General features: G+C 41.1%; 1 protein-coding gene across 1 annotated transcript in view; it reads right to left on the bottom strand.

Annotated features, from left to right (window-relative positions):
* LAMB3 (laminin subunit beta 3) overlaps positions 1-10,065 on the bottom strand; it is a 90,153-nt gene extending 80,088 nt beyond the window's left edge. The window contains exons 1-3 of the mRNA XM_089668344.1: positions 9,813-10,065; positions 7,052-7,100; positions 1,933-2,087 (exon numbers count right to left, since the gene is read on the bottom strand). Of these exons, the coding sequence (XP_089524470.1) occupies positions 1,933-2,087; positions 7,052-7,076 (180 nt within the window). The 5' untranslated portion in view covers positions 7,077-7,100; positions 9,813-10,065. The remainder of the gene's footprint in view (positions 1-1,932; positions 2,088-7,051; positions 7,101-9,812) is intronic.
* Positions 10,066-15,785: the final 5,720 nt, after the last annotated feature.

Consider the following 15,785-nt stretch of genomic DNA (forward strand, 5'->3'; position numbering starts at 1 on the left):
ACCAGAAGCCAACATTGAGCCATTCCCACTATTCTGGAATGGGAAATAGTCACCCAGCGCACTGCTCCTTGCACATAGCTCCACACCACAATGCCTATATGTAGAAAAACAAATAGGAACACTGGAACCAAACAGCCTAACTCCGACTGCAGTCTATACATTAAAGCGATTCTAAAGGTTCTGGGGTTTATTTGGAAAATAACAACCTGCTATACTTACCTTCTGTGTGCAGTGGTTTTGTACAGAGCAGCCTGGATCCTCTTCTTCTTGGGTCCCCCACAGGCTCTCCTGGCCCCTCGCTTCTGTCAGGTGCCCCCACAGCAAGCAGCTCGTATGGAGGCACCCGATACTCCATGTGTCCATTCACACACGGAGCCACGGCTTGGCCCTGCCCCCTCTCTTCTCATTGTCTGACTGGCTGTAGTTGACAGCAGCAGGAGCAAATGGCTCCCACAAGCTGTCTCAACCAGGGGGCAGAGATCCAGGACAGCTGAGGCTGTTGTGAACATCGCTGGATCGTGATAAGGCTCAGGTAAGTATTGAGGGGGTTAGGTGCACTGCTGCACACAGAAGGTTTTTTAAATTTATGCATAGAATGCATGAAGGTAAAAAACCTTGAGCCTTTACAACCACTTTAACTAATCTTGTGTTACAGGCCTCAGGAGCAGAGGACAGACCAGTAATACCTTTTGCTCTGAATACCTGTTTAAGCCAATGTTTTTAGTATTTGAGATACAACAACTCACAGCATCTGCAGTAGCTTCCAACAGTGGGCAGCTATCAAAAAAATCTATGAGGGGACCTGGCAATGTTTAGCAAAGTATTTGGAGGACATGTCCATATATGTGATTCTTACTTTCTTTTACAGCTTTATAAATGTTACCTCACAATGAGGGGCACAACGTAGGGAGCCATGAAAACTTAAAGTGTATTTATAGACAACCTTTTTAGTTTTTGATAGCGTGATGAAGGATTAAAACTCCTGTTAGGTGTTACTGCCATTGGATTCCTTCACAGACAGATGTCTGTCTCTGTTACTTTGGGCCCTTAAAAATCTGTAGTATTTGTTATTGACTTTGCTTTTTCAATATGGCTTCTGCAATTTGATCGTATTAAAAGAGAAGTATGGGCTTTAGAAAAAAAACATTATACTCACCTAGCTGGATGCATCTGTGCCCTGCCAGCTCTGCAGGAAGAACACAGCAATCAAACACTGCTGATTGCTCAGTTCTCCTCTCCTCTATGAGCAGAGCGTGGTGTTTGTCAGTCACTGGCTCCCTGCTCTATCCACTCTAGTGCTCACTGGAGCACTAGGCTGGGGCGGGGATGGGAGCAGCTGGCTCAAGTTCTCAGTGGCTTGCTGAGAGACTAGGCCAGCTGCTGGTCCAGGCGTCTGCGTGGATCTATATGGTCAGGATCTTGTCAGAGCCTGGACTGGCTCTGTGATGATTTAGCCTGCTGTCGGCTGAAAACAGGTCAAAGGAGCGCAGACCTAACTGTCGAAAGGTGTCATCATGGGCCACGTACTTCTAACTAAAGAAGGAATCATATAGACCTGGTGCTGAATGGATTTACCGCAATGGTAAAAAACCTACCCTGCCAACCTTAAATTACACCTATCAGAATTATGGGCAATTTAAACTATGGATATAAAGAGAAATTACATACACAGACGTAACCTTTTAGAAAGTATGTTTTGCCATAAGCCTTCTTTACTTCTTGAAAACATTTTCCTGCATGCAATTTTACCAGATCTAACAGACAAATTTACTATATAAAATAAAAACAATTAGGAAACCTGTCAATCAAAGCATATTTTCATTTTCTAGACTTTTCTGCTACAAAACTCTAGCTATCAATACAGAAGCAGGGGCTGATGAGAGTTTAAAATCTTCTAACATAAAGACATGATGTTGTTTGCACTGGAAATACCTCTCCGAAGGGCGTACAGTAACTTTCAGGCCTCTCCATTCCACATGTTGAGGAAGCTCTTAAGAGATTGGTTCTTCCAATCAATAGGTCTCCCACTGCAGGGTAGCATGCTTCACGAGCACAATCTTGCTGAGCATTTGCAAGGAATAGAAAACCTATGGAAAGTAAAACAATGCTTTTTTACAAAAAGGGAATATGATACAAACATTACACTGAGATATCATTTACAGAATTGAAAAATAGGAACTGCCACTTTCTTCAAAAGCTGCATCATTTTTCAATACCGACTACATGACCAAATTTTAGAGATTGTAAAGCAAAACAAACACATACTTTAGGTGTCTAATAACATAGTGACATTCACTCTGTTTCACATGTATTGACTTGTACAAAATGTTATGAATGAATGAGTTAATTAATAGGAGTATGGAAACTAGACCTGGGCAATCTCCCAAAGTTCTACTCTGATTCTATAGTTCCAATAACTTTTGAAATAAAATTTAAAGACGCGTCCCTTGTTCTGGTGGCTACTGTCTTACTTAAAATCGTCTATCCTCTGTATCCCCCCCCCCCCCCAAACACACCCCATAATGGTAATCTTCTGGTTCAGTAGGGGTTATTATGATTTGCCGGACCTGTCATAGGCCCTTGTTCATGGGGTAGTTTGAGTATAGCTGAAGGAGACCCAATAAGGATTCCCTGTTATTAGCTGCAGACAGAAAGTCGCTTTGACAGCAGTGGGAGGCTGACAATTCTGCAGCTATTCACAGCTGATTGCGTGTAATTGTTCATGCAGTGATTACCTCCAGATGATCAGCCTTGGATGCATGCGGTCTGTGCAGTTAAACGCAGAGAAACTTGCTAGGTCTCCCACAGCTAATAGCAATTGGCCCCACTCTCAAATGTGAATAGGGTCATAGCCACTCATCAAGACTACTGACTATGCCCACCTTTTCCTCATTCTTTTGCATTCATAGAAGTATCACTATAGCTTCCAGCAATGAAAAGTGCTCAGTTTATGGGGGAGGTGGACTTTTCATTCATCTGCTCATCCTGTATTCAAAGAACACTTTTTATTGCTGTAAGAATGCAAGAGGAGGGTGGAAAAAGTGGGCACAGTTGACACTCTTTCCAAGTGCCTATGATAGATTCCGTGACCCATACTATCTTCTGCAGCACTGGAAGATTATCACTGCAGGGCTATGGGGGGAACAAGAGGAGGTTTCAACTAAGAGAGCAGCCACCAGCTCAAAGGACAATTCCTTGTGCTGCTTTAAAAATATAACTAAACGTTTAGAGATAGACATACAGTGAGGAACAGAAGTATTTGAACACCCTGCGATTTTGCAAGTTCTCCCACTTAGAAATCATGGAGGGGTCTGTAATTCACATTGTAGGTGCATTCCCACTCTGAGATACAGAATTAAAAAAAAAATTCAGGAAATGATTTTTAAAGAATTTATTTGTCTTCCACTGCTGAACATAAGTATTTGAACACCTAACAAACAATAAGAATTCTGTCTCTCAAAGACCTGTTACTGTGCCTTTAAAAAGTCCACCTCTGCTCCACTCATTAACCTAACTTAGTAGCACCTGTCTGAGCTCTTTAAAGACACCTGTCCACCCCACAGTCAGTCAGACGCCAACTACTACCATGGGCAAGACCAAATAGCTGTCAAAAGACACTAGAGACAAAATTGTGGACCTCCACAAGGCTGGAAAGGGCTATGGGGCAATTTCCAAGCAGCTTGGTGAAAATAGATCAACTGTTGGAGCAATTGTTAGAAAATGGAAGAGGCTAAAGACGACTGTCAATCTCCCTCGGACTGGGGCTCCATGCAAGATCTCACCTCATGGGGTATCACTGATGATAAGAAAGGTGAGGAATCAGCCCAGAACTACAAGGGAGGAGCTGGTCAATGACATGAAGAGAGCTGGGACCACAGTTTCAAAGGTCACTGTCGGTAGAACACTACACCGTCATGGTTTCAAATCATGCATTGCACGGAAGGTTACCCTGCTCAAGTCATCACATGTCCAGGCCCATCTGAAGTTTGCCAATGACCATCTGGATGATCCAAAGGAGGCATGGGAGAAAGTGTGGTCAGATGAGACCAAAGTAGAACTTTTTGGTCTAAACTTCACTCGTGTTTAGAGGAAAAAGAAGGATGAGTTGCATCCCAAGAACACCATCCCTACTGTGAAGCATGGAGGTGGTAACATCATGCTTTGGGGGTGATTTTCTGCGAAGGGGACAGGAAGACTGCACTGTATTAAGGAGAGGATTAATGGGGCCATTTATTGTGAGATTTTGAGCAACAACCTCCTTCCCTCAGTCAGAGAATTGAAGATGGGTCATAGCTGGGTCTTCCAACATGACAACGACCCGAAGCACACAGCCGGGATAACCAAGGAGTGGCTCCGTAAGAAGCATATCAAGGTTCTGGAGTGGCCTAGCCAATCTCCAGACCTAAATCCAATAGAACATCTTTGGAGGGAGCTGAAACTCCATGTTGCTCAGCGACAGCCCCAAAACCTGACAGATCTAGAGGAGATCTGTGTGGAGGAGTGGGCCAAAATCCCTGTTGCAGTGTGTGCAAACCTGGTCAAGAACTACAGGAAATGTTTGACCTCTGTAATTGCAAACAAGGGCTTCTGTACCAAATATTAACACTGATTTTCTCATGTGTTCAAATACTTATGTTCAGCAGTGCAAGACAAATAAATTCTTTAAAAATCATACAATGTGATTTCCTTTTTTTTTTTTTTTAATTCTGTCTCTCAGAGTGGGAATGCACCTACAATGTGAATTTCAGACCCCTCCATGATTTCTAAGTGGGAGAACTTGCAAAAGGGTGTTCAAATACTTCTGTTCCTCACTGTAAGTTTCAATAGGGAACAGATAAAGAAAAAAATAAAGAATACTCCATTAGTTGTCTCTTATTTACGATAAAAATCCACAATTTTAAAATTGAATCCAAGGCATCTTAAGTATTCCCACCATGGGTCATGGTAGTCATACAAAACTCCATCAGTACAAACTGACATCTTTATATATCAAAGAGATTCAGTGTGGAACTGATGGGTGATATTCTGGGTTATTCTCATTCTCCATTTTCCACACTTTGATTAACTGTCACATTTATCGTATCACAAGAAACATTGTACAAAGCCTTGTACAATTTTTCTTATGAATCAATGAACATATTGCTCAGAATATGGGCAATGAAGCACAAGAATTTAATACTCTAGTGTCATAGTTAATCTTTAAAAGACTAGTTAAAGTGTATCTAAAATCAAAACGTTATTTATTTTATTGTAGGTAGAGTGGGAAATGGTTAGAATGCCTGTCAGCTGTTTTAACCATTTGGCAGATTTCCTTTGGGTTCCTGTTCTGTAAGTGAGAGGGAATCCCTTTAAAGTTGCCACCAGAAAAAGTGTCCTAGTTAGAAGAATTTTCCTTCTATAACTGTTCTGGTGGCAAACTCTGAAGAAAAAGAGAGATTTTTTTCCCTGTACAGACACAGATAGTAGTAAAAACCAATCTCTACACCAGTGGTCTCCAAACTATGGCCCGTGGGCGGAATGGTACCCTTTGTTTGCCTTTATTCACCCTTTGGGGGACTATTCCTCACCCTGATATGAGGCAGTATTCCTCCCATTGACACCAACGATGAGGCACCATTCCTTCCACTGAGGCCAAAAGTGAGTCATAGTTTCTCCCATTGACATCAATGATGGGCCATTATTCCTCCCACTGACACCAATGATGAGGGACCATTCCTTCCACTCTTCCACTGACACAAAAAATCAGGCACTATTCCTCCCATTAATACCAATGATAGGGCACTATCCCTCCTCTTACTGATGACAGGAGTTGTGTATTTGTTTTACTCCCACCTACCACCAAGCCCAAGGCATTCTTTACTCCCACTGAGTCTGGGGTATTTCCTACTCTCACTGGCCACAGTCTGCCCCCCCCCCCAAAGCCTAGAGGTTAGTAAACTGACCCTTCATTTGGAAAGTTTGGAGACCCCTGCTCTACAACATCCAAAATGCAAAACTCTAAAGCGTATCTATATCAAAAAAACTTTTTTCTGTTGTTTTGGATAGACCCCCTGTCACATCAACCTCTCTGTTTTTCCAAGTAAACCTCTCTCCTGAAAGTGAAGGAAGATCCAAAGTTGACACTAGAATGGGAATAGAGAGAAATTCTTCTGATGGGGACACTTTTTCTGGTGAAAAGCATCTAAGAGGTAAATTCACTCACTTTGTAGAGATTTCCTCATACTTTCTGTTGTGTCTCTGGAACAGAAAGTGAAGGGAAATAACCCCAAAGGGATACAAAGAGCAAACTATAAACTAACAGGGGTTTAAACCCTTCAGGACTCTAGCCCAACCTAAAAAGAAACATTTTGGTTAAACAAGTACCTAACTCTGGAGGTAGATGTTGTAGCCACCACCCTCCACAATGGATGAAAGTAATATTTAAAAGGAGAACCTGGTATAGGATAGAAAAAGTGCACTAGGCATCAGAATTTGTGTCTTTTAGTTAAAAAAGAAAGAATAAAGCTGTGAACAAGTGGGAGTTTGTTTTATTTTAAAGACATTCACTTTTTAATTACTGTTTGCCTTTTTTAACACTTGCCTTGTGGTAAACAGGTAAAGGGGTCACCAAGGAAAATTACAGCAACATACCTGGTCTCACCAGGACAGGTAAGCTGCAGAATAGCCCCCACTATCACCACATGCCTCTTCCTCCTATACACCTTGTGCCCACCATCACCATGGACATTTTTTAAATGAAGTACACTTCTGTGGTCTATTCCTCACAACTAACCAGCCTAATTCTGAAAAGCATGCAGGCTGAAATCAGTATAGCCGGAGACTGATTGTTTGTAATCTCTTGCAATGAAGACAGCAACCCATATACTGGTACCTAGCGTGCCAGGCAGCACATTTTTTTTATTCTACTCATTGTAAAGAAATCTGTGAAGTCTTTCACAACAAACATTACCTAACCTAACATTTAGTAGAGCACTGAATGAAACACTCACAATGAACATTATTAGTACAAAATAATCCACCCTGAAGGGATAAAAAACAAAGCAAAGCTTACCAAAAAGTACAATACACAGCCACATCCTTTGTTCTTTAGTGCTGCACACCTGTAAATAAAATATTTAAATGTGACTGAACTCAAAGCATTTGATTTCAGAGCATGGTCTGATTTTATCGTTCTATATGCAAACATTTATCAGGAAATGTATTTTTTTTTAATGACAAAGTCCAACCAAACCCTTATTTATTACTAAGATTAGGTTGCATGCATTGAAAAAAAAAAAAGTCTTTCTTTGTGTAGGAGCTTTGGCCCTATATCATACCTCCCTGTGCTGGCAACACACTGGAGACCCATACCATTGCGATCATCCACCATAGTCTGGATCTCCAACGGTCCAACTTCCACCAAAATGCACAGTGCTCTAATTATTGGCGCTGCTCAGGGAGTGTGAGCATTGCTGATTGGTGCCCAATAGCTGTAAATCAGTATCAGACAACTTGATAAGTAGAAATCTATCCTCTTTATGGGAGAGTGGTCCAGATGTTGTCAGCACAAAGCAGTTTGATATAGGGCCAAGACACTAACACATGACCAAATAAAAAAAAAATTGCTTTTTTGAACCAGCCTGACTGCATCCTACTATTAAACATAAATACTCAATTAGACTTTAAAGGTGACCTTCAGATAAGTGTAACATTTTCTGCTTGAAATTATCTCAGAATTAAAAAAAACCTCAAACATGGGCATGTCAGTGACACCAAGTCAGTTACCCCCAGTGTCAGAATGCCCACCGCAGTCCCACTATAAGTCGCTGATCGACGCCATTACTAGTGAAAAAAAACAAAAATTCCAGTATCTTTACTGCCATTTGTAAACTGTATAACTTTCACATAAACCAAATAATTTACACGTATTGGGATTTTTTTTAGCAAATACATGTAGCAGAATACATTTTGGCCTAAATTTATGACAAAATTTGATTTTTTAAATTTTTTTACTGGACATGTTTAATAACAAAAAGTAAAAAATATTGTTATTTTCTGAAAATTATCAGTCTTTTTTTTGATAGCGCAAAAAATAAAAAACACACAAGCGATCAAATACCACCGAAAGAAAGCTCAATTTGTGGGAAAAAAGGACACAAATTTCATTTGGGTGCAGCGTTGCATGACAGCGCAATCATCAGTTACAGTAACGCAGCGCCTTAACACTAAAAATGGCCTGGTCAGGAAGGGGGGTAAATCCTCAGGAGGGCAAGTGGTTAATTTCATAATTGCATCAAAGTATCTTGTATATGCCAAATCAACCCTAAGCCTGTAATATAAACCTAGTTATTTACAAAAAAAAATATTGTGTATATCTAATACATGCAGTGTAACTCTTTTAAAATCATGTAATCATACATTAGTTACATAACAGCTAATTCTGTAAAAATGAAAACATATACATTGTTTTTGACAGCAACTGCTAGAACTGAAGCCTTTTTTATACAAAACAAAAATCAATAACTATAGGCTTAGGGGCCACAGGCAGCAACATAAATTTAATACAGGTTCTAGCTCTATCATAAACTATCCAAAACTTGGAATTGAACTTTTACATTTTACATTTTTCATGGAGTTAGCTTAAAAATATTGCCATGGCAATACACCTTGACATGTCAGCTACTTTTAAGAGTTGATGGTCATGACAACTAAAAATATTTCTGCCCTGCTTAGCTAAAACCAATTTAGGAAATGGACAATTCACAGTTATCTATGCTGCTAGTACAGCGAAAATAGTTTGTGGCAATAAGGTAATGTTTTTGATTTAGATGAGCATGTCAGAGGTAATGCTGTCCCTCACTATATACATTGTAAAAAGCTTTTGCATAACAATAAGTTGCCACAAAAACATAGCCTTTTCATTCATAAATAAAATTAGAGTTTCTATTAATGCGTTGAAGAAATTATTTGCACAATACTGGGATATATAGACAACCAACATCTTATCATTTTTCACCAAACACATTACCAAAGTATAAATAAACAAGCATAAGTATAGTGTTATTGAATAAAGCAGGGTTTCTCAACCAGGGTTCCATGGAACCCTAGGGTTCCTCCAGAAGTTACCAGGGGTTCCTTGAGCAATGAGCAATTTCTGCCTCTCCAAAAAGTTCCCACTAACATCATTGATCTTTTTAGCTAGCTATATGGGAGTAATTCTTCCCAATGACCAGAAATTTAAGCAGCATTCTTCCCACTGGCCATCACACTAATGCATCATGAGTTGTAGATATAGTCATTTTTAGCAGGGGTCCCCTGAGACTGGAAATTTATTTCAAGGGTTCCTCTGTGTAGAAAACATTGAGAAATGCTGCAATAAAGCAAAGTGTAATGTGATATCAATCTACTGGCTACTCTAAAATAAGTCAAATCTGCTTCAGGTTATTGCACTTTGCACTTTCTTGTTAATAAACCAATAAACATAAACTTTTGGTTGCAGATAAGACCAATGGGACTATTATTTTGGTGTAATAACTTTGCCGTAGAAATATTGTTTAATGAAATTAGATGCTTTTATATTTTGTATTAGCACTATTACTAGCTAGCTTTTCACTAACACACAAAATTCATCTCTTTAGCTATTTACTGGTTGCATTTCATTAGTACTTGCTACATTTTCAAGAAGAAAACTATACAGATTATTTTTTTTCAATGGAAAAATATCCCTATATACTTTCAGTGGAAGATCTCTCCCTCTATATGAAATTCAGCCTTAGGTCAATGGAATGTACAGGAGAACTATGCATAGATTTCAGCATTGTAGTGAGACTCACCTTGACTTTCACTTTCTTGATATCCAGTTCTGTGAAGTTGTTTCCTCCTCCACCCCAAATCTCCGATAGAACTCGCCTTCTTGAGCTGCCTTTTTAAAGCCTGGTACACCTACAAGTCTCCGCAGTGTATGTGATAAGGGAGTGTGTCAGTATCCTCATCAGACATACACACCCAAACATGGTTACTCATCACATACCATACCTTAGACACAGCACGCCAGCTGCACAGGTAAAGTTCTATGCACAGAACAATATCAAGCTATTATATCTCAGCCTGCCAAAGATGAGACTGCCAGCCTTTCTGGCACCGTGACAGTTAATTGTTATGAGCCTCCACAGGTTTGAACAAAACTGTAACACTTAGGAGTTAGCCATAACTTCTGGGAGGAGGGCGGGCATGTTTGAAGCATTGCTTTAACATCTATAAATTCTACAGTACTATGAAGTTAGGAACCTAGTGTGAATTTTCAGCTCTGGCTAGGATTCCTTAACTTTTGTTTTAACTTTCAGTAGAAAAGGTGTAAGTTTATGAAAGACCACTAATGTTGCAGCTATAGATTAATTAGCCAATGGATATGGAGATTTACAACCTTCTGTAAATGAAGTGCAGAAACCTATAGCAATCAATAAGAAGCCGTTTTTATTAATTTAACTTTATTTATCTGATAAATGCTGAAAAATAGTTCAGGGAACAGGTGACACAATTATTCCTTTCATCGTCCCACACTGGAGTGTAAGAGTACTCCATTGCCCCTTGGAAGATGTCCCGTCGGACGAAACGTGCGTAGGGCAGAGTTTAGCGGTAACATCATCATGCCCTCCTGGAGAGCTGGTGCTGTGTGATATGCTTGTCACATGATCTGTTTTGTGAATACCCACTTGGTTTATTAATAAATGTTTCTAAATGGTATGGGATTTCTATGCTCTTTACTTGTACATGTTTTTGCTGCTGAGACCGGTATATGAGAAGCGATCCAGTGACCACTTTTGGGGCACGCCATTCATGAGAGAGTGAGGCTTTAGGCTTGCTGAGGTGTGAGAGAAAGAGAGCTGGAGCCATTCATCCATTCACGAGGGATCTATCATCTTTTAAATGCTGATTTAGACCTCTTAAGTTTTGGGGTCTAAGGATTTGGAAAGCAGCATTATAATTACTTAGTGGCTGGTGCATAACTGGGGCATTAAGATTTTGCACACTTTTGGTAGACTTTGATATTTCTTTTTGTTTGTTATACACTATATATTGAATTACGTTTCCAAGAATTGGGCACTGTTGCCCACAGACTCACCTGCACAGGGTGAATTTGGGCACAAAGTAATGCAACCCATTTCCTGTGCGTCGAATGGCTCTATTCCCAACCTAAAGCCAAGTATCAAGTGCATGGGGTGTGCCAAGATGTGGGGACGGGGATGGAGGGGAAAACCTGAGCCTAGAATTGCATTTTGTGACCATTAATTGTAAGTCTTTTTTCTTGGTTGAGTCAATAGATAGTAGCTTCTTTTTGCTGTGTTATGATGATGATTTACGCTGCGTTCACACTTGTGTTGCAAGAATGTGTGCGCTAACAAATGTATTAAAAAGAAGTGCAAAGACATGCCTGTTGCATGCATGGATGCTGCAGTGCTATTTATTCTTAATGACATCCCAACACACCTTGACAATGGATGTGTATTGCAATGCACCACAACAAAAGCTTACCGTGCATTATGGTGCACTGCATTCTAAAAAAAAATAGTACATACACCTTTTTTTGGTGTGTTTTGGTGCACTGGGCAGCCCAATGACATGCTGATCAGAATGTTCCATGCAGGGTGGTTGTAGACACAAACCCAGGGCAGAAAAGGGGTGAATCTGGGTAAGCATTGGCCCTGGCTTATGCGGTGGCGTTAGAGAGACCAGAGGTAATTCTTTCTAAATAGTAAAGTAGTCTGGTTTTTTTTCTTTTTTAATGTAAAAGTAAAGGTAAAGCTTCCCTCTAATTTCAACTATCGAAAACTGTGCCAGGGAAAATCAAAACCTTACTGGGCTGGCAAGTTTAGATTCGCATTCACAACCTGATTGTCTGGTTCGTAAGGATAGAAAAAAGCTGGTATTTCATGTCACATTGGTTGGTTTACTAAAGGTTAATAGCCTGTTAACTTTGCAAGATAATTTGCATCAGAGCTTAATGAATGAGGCGGTGCTCTCTTGACTTCCACCATCCAATCATGTGCAAGCAAAAATGTTGTTTTTTTACATTTCCTTACTTGTGATGGATATTCTTTGCAAAGTAAAACTTCATCACATTCACTAAGCTCTGGGACAATTTCTTTTGCAAATTGCAACTTCCCTTGAACAACCATTTTGCTTTTGTGATTGATGCTTGCATAGTAAATCACAAAAACAGTGCCTGTAAGTTTTCCAACTTTGGGAGTGCGATAAAATATTATAAACTATGATGCTTTCATTTTATTGATTTATATAAGTACATGAAATCATGTGTGCATATAAAAAGGCAGCTTAGCGTTTCCATTTACAACATTGCTGAAGCCTGATTTTGGTTGACAAAGACAAAAAGGCCCTGCAGGTACTAGGATAAACAAAAGCAAAAAGTCCCATGTGTATACAAATGCAAAGAAATGTAGTTTTAACCCCTTGGTCTCCTGGCCTTTTAAGGGGTTTGTGATGTTGGGATGAGAGGCGGGGTTTACCTCCGTGATTGGCTGTCACAGTGGTCACATGATCTGGAAGGTCTGAAAGTAACAATCGGGACCTTTGCGCAAGGTGTCGGCAAATGTGCCAGGAGCGTGCAGGGCGAGCGCTCTCGACACGTGTGTTTTGTGGGGGGGGGGTAAATATTTTTTGGGCGTCAGGGCCCAGCCACGGAGAAGCTGCATATTTGTGTATGGTCAGCGCCAACAGGTTAATGTTTTTAAAAACACAGATCTGGGCAACACTAATTAACATTCTGAGCCCCACTATTTGCACATGAGCCTCACAGTGGGCAAACATTTTATTATAAAGTCCATTGAAAACACTTTAACAGATTAACATAAGAAAGCAAAACTTGGAGTAGCATTTTTCACCCATAACATTCCAGCTATTATTTTACTAGAATATAGAAGAATAGGAAAGGCAAATGTGCAAAAACACATTTCCATAGGCTTCTGACTCCCATAGATTTCAGGATTCATTTTATTACTGAGTCCAAAGTCATTATTTCAAAGGGGATCTTAATGCTCCCCCCCCATGCCTTTTTTTTTCGAACTCCTCTACTTACCTGGTTGCAGGTCTTGTACATTTAAGGTACTCTCCCAACCAGTGGATCCAGTGTTGCCCTGCTGAGATCCGCTTCTTTTCTGCCCTCCCCCCTTCTCCCTTGGTCTTGCTAAACTATCTTCTTCTGTAATGTCATTGGCAAGCTGCTGGCTCTTCTGGGTTAAGCCATGGGCTTCCTAATGATGCACCACCTGGCCCTGCCCGTCCTTCCTTCCCAATGAAGGACTATGCCTCCTAGGATATTTAAGGTACATATCCCAGGAGGCAGAGCAAAGTGTACGTCATTCAACTAGGCAAATGACCTGTGTGCGGGGGGGGTATAGGCCAGAGTTTTCTTTAAAAAAATATATCAATAAAGGGGAAAAAAACAATGCTCAATTTGTACAGCAGAGGGGAGAAGGGGTGGATGAGAGGCAGGATGTCATGGAGGGTGAAGATCTGCTTTAAGATAACAGGTTTTTTGACTAATGTTTCCATTTTCCAAGTTTGAGAATAACAATATGTTGTAAGCAAAAAGTACTCATTCAACTAGGAGGGTAAGACCATGCTAGAAATAGCAAGGATGGTACTGTGCTTTTTACGTATTAAAGGTGTATAGAAAGCCAAACACATTGGTGAGGTGTTAGAACCTCTGTCAATTATTTTTTGCTATCTATGTCCCCTTTTAAGAGATTTATCATCTCTATTTATCCAGGTTACCAAAGTAACTAAACCCAGGACCCTGCATTCACTATATCTGGTCTCCCACTGTCACGTACCTGATAGACATCTGAAATGACGAGATCAGCCTCTCTTTTATTTAAAACCCAGGCCCCATTGAAGGTGGAACAGATGGTGCCGAGGGACAGGAGAAACACGAATGCCTGTGGGTAATGCTTGTAGAACGTGCGGTTGGTGGTGTAGTCTCGGTGAATCAAGTAGGGCATCCAGTCAGGAACAGAGAAGATACTGGAACGGCCAGCTGAGGTTAAGGAGGCACTCCACTGGAACTGCAAGATCTGGGTACATGGCTTGCCGGAACTTCTGATAAGCGTGAGGCAGCACTGTAGAGCCAAACTGGATCCGGAAGAGTAGTCAGAGTAATAGCCAGGGTCAGCAACAAGCAGATGATGAGGTACTGGAACATCAGACAGGGACAAGGTCAGGCGGAAGCCACGATCAGAAACCGATGAGCAGAAGCATAAACAGAATTCAAGAGCAGGTCAATGGCAAGCCGGGTCGGTAACGGATACACACAGGATACAGCAGGACACATGGAATTAGCTGAAGACCAGTCAGCACTGACAGAGAGTAAGAGCCTCCATCTGGCATCAGAAACTCTCCTGCATGTGTGCTCCCGTGTGCACGCATTTTTGCGCGCATGCGCGAGCCTATGTTCATTTCTATTAGCAATGCACCTGTGCTCATTTCTATGCGCGATATTGTGCACATGCGCATTTCTATGTGTCAGTTGCCATACAAAGAATTCCCTTACAGCCACAGTACACAGAACATGAAAATGCAGTTGTTTTAGTAAATATAAACTGATAAATTCCTTTTCTCATCAGCAGTTAGAGCAGTCTTGTGACTCCTATCAGTGTCCACCAGAGCACTGGTTAACGCTTGTAGGAGTTTTCATTCTTCTTGTCAGGGCTCCGGGTATGACCAGAGGTGTGTGGACTGACACAGAGAAACGCAGGCTTCAGATATAGTATAAACAATATAATTTATTTAAGACTAAACAATACATAAACGCAGTGCAAGACTAAACATAAACACAGTGCAAACAAACCAAACCAAAACCCCCAACAGATAACAAAAGAACAATACTAAGTGTAGTCGGGCAGGCCGGGTCGGTAGCAAACGGGCAGGCAAGGTACAAAGGAGCAGGCAGAGCGTAGTCAGACGGGCCGGGTCAGGAACAATCAGGCAGACAAGGTACCAAAGGAGCAGACTGGAGAGTGGTCAGGAATAGCAGAGGTCAGGACAGGCGGAGTTCAATCAGAGTCAGGGATCAAGCAGGATAAGACAGGAAGCAGACAGGATGCAGGTACAGGGGCTCTTGGGAAACATACACCAAGGCCCTGATTGCAAGTCTGGCCATTCCTTATATGCACCTCCTGCAATCAGCCTCAGGTGTTTTGGCTGACTGCAGGAGTGAGCCTCTGGTTGCTGAGAGCACCCGCTGGCCAGTCCTGGTACTGCAACCCACAAGGCAGGTGAGTCCCACCACTATTGGCGAGTCCATTCCTGACACTTCTCTATCAGACCGCAGGACCCCTGATCCTCTGCCTTGACAGTGCTGATTGGCCCTGTGCTGATCACATGCCCTCTCCCAAGTAAAAAATAACTCTCTGGCAATACACACCAAAATGAGCATGTGCAGCATGCCCCCAAAGCTCTGTTCTATCAGGAGATGAGTCTGGGACAGTGAAAGAAGGGAAGGGTCAGAGAAGACAGGATTCAACATCCTTTTTACACAATGCAGAGGATTAACCCCTTAGGTTCCACAGTAAGTATAACAGGCATACTTTACAACATATACAGATTGATTATACTGCTGTGGGTTTAGTAACACTTTACATTTCAAGCATGCTTAGTTTGGTCTTGTCATTGACTTACGTGATAAATCTGATAGTTAAAAGAATCCTATGATGAGAAAAATATCTGACTCCTTAGTGATCCCTTTCTGGAAATGTCAGCTGCCTGGATGGCTTGCTGATCCCCTATTTAGG

This window comes from Staurois parvus, unplaced genomic scaffold, assembly GCF_062004578.1.
Source record: "Staurois parvus isolate SC_StPar_1 unplaced genomic scaffold, SC_StPar_1.0 ptg000056l, whole genome shotgun sequence".
NCBI classification, from domain to species: Eukaryota; Metazoa; Chordata; class Amphibia; order Anura; family Ranidae; genus Staurois; species Staurois parvus.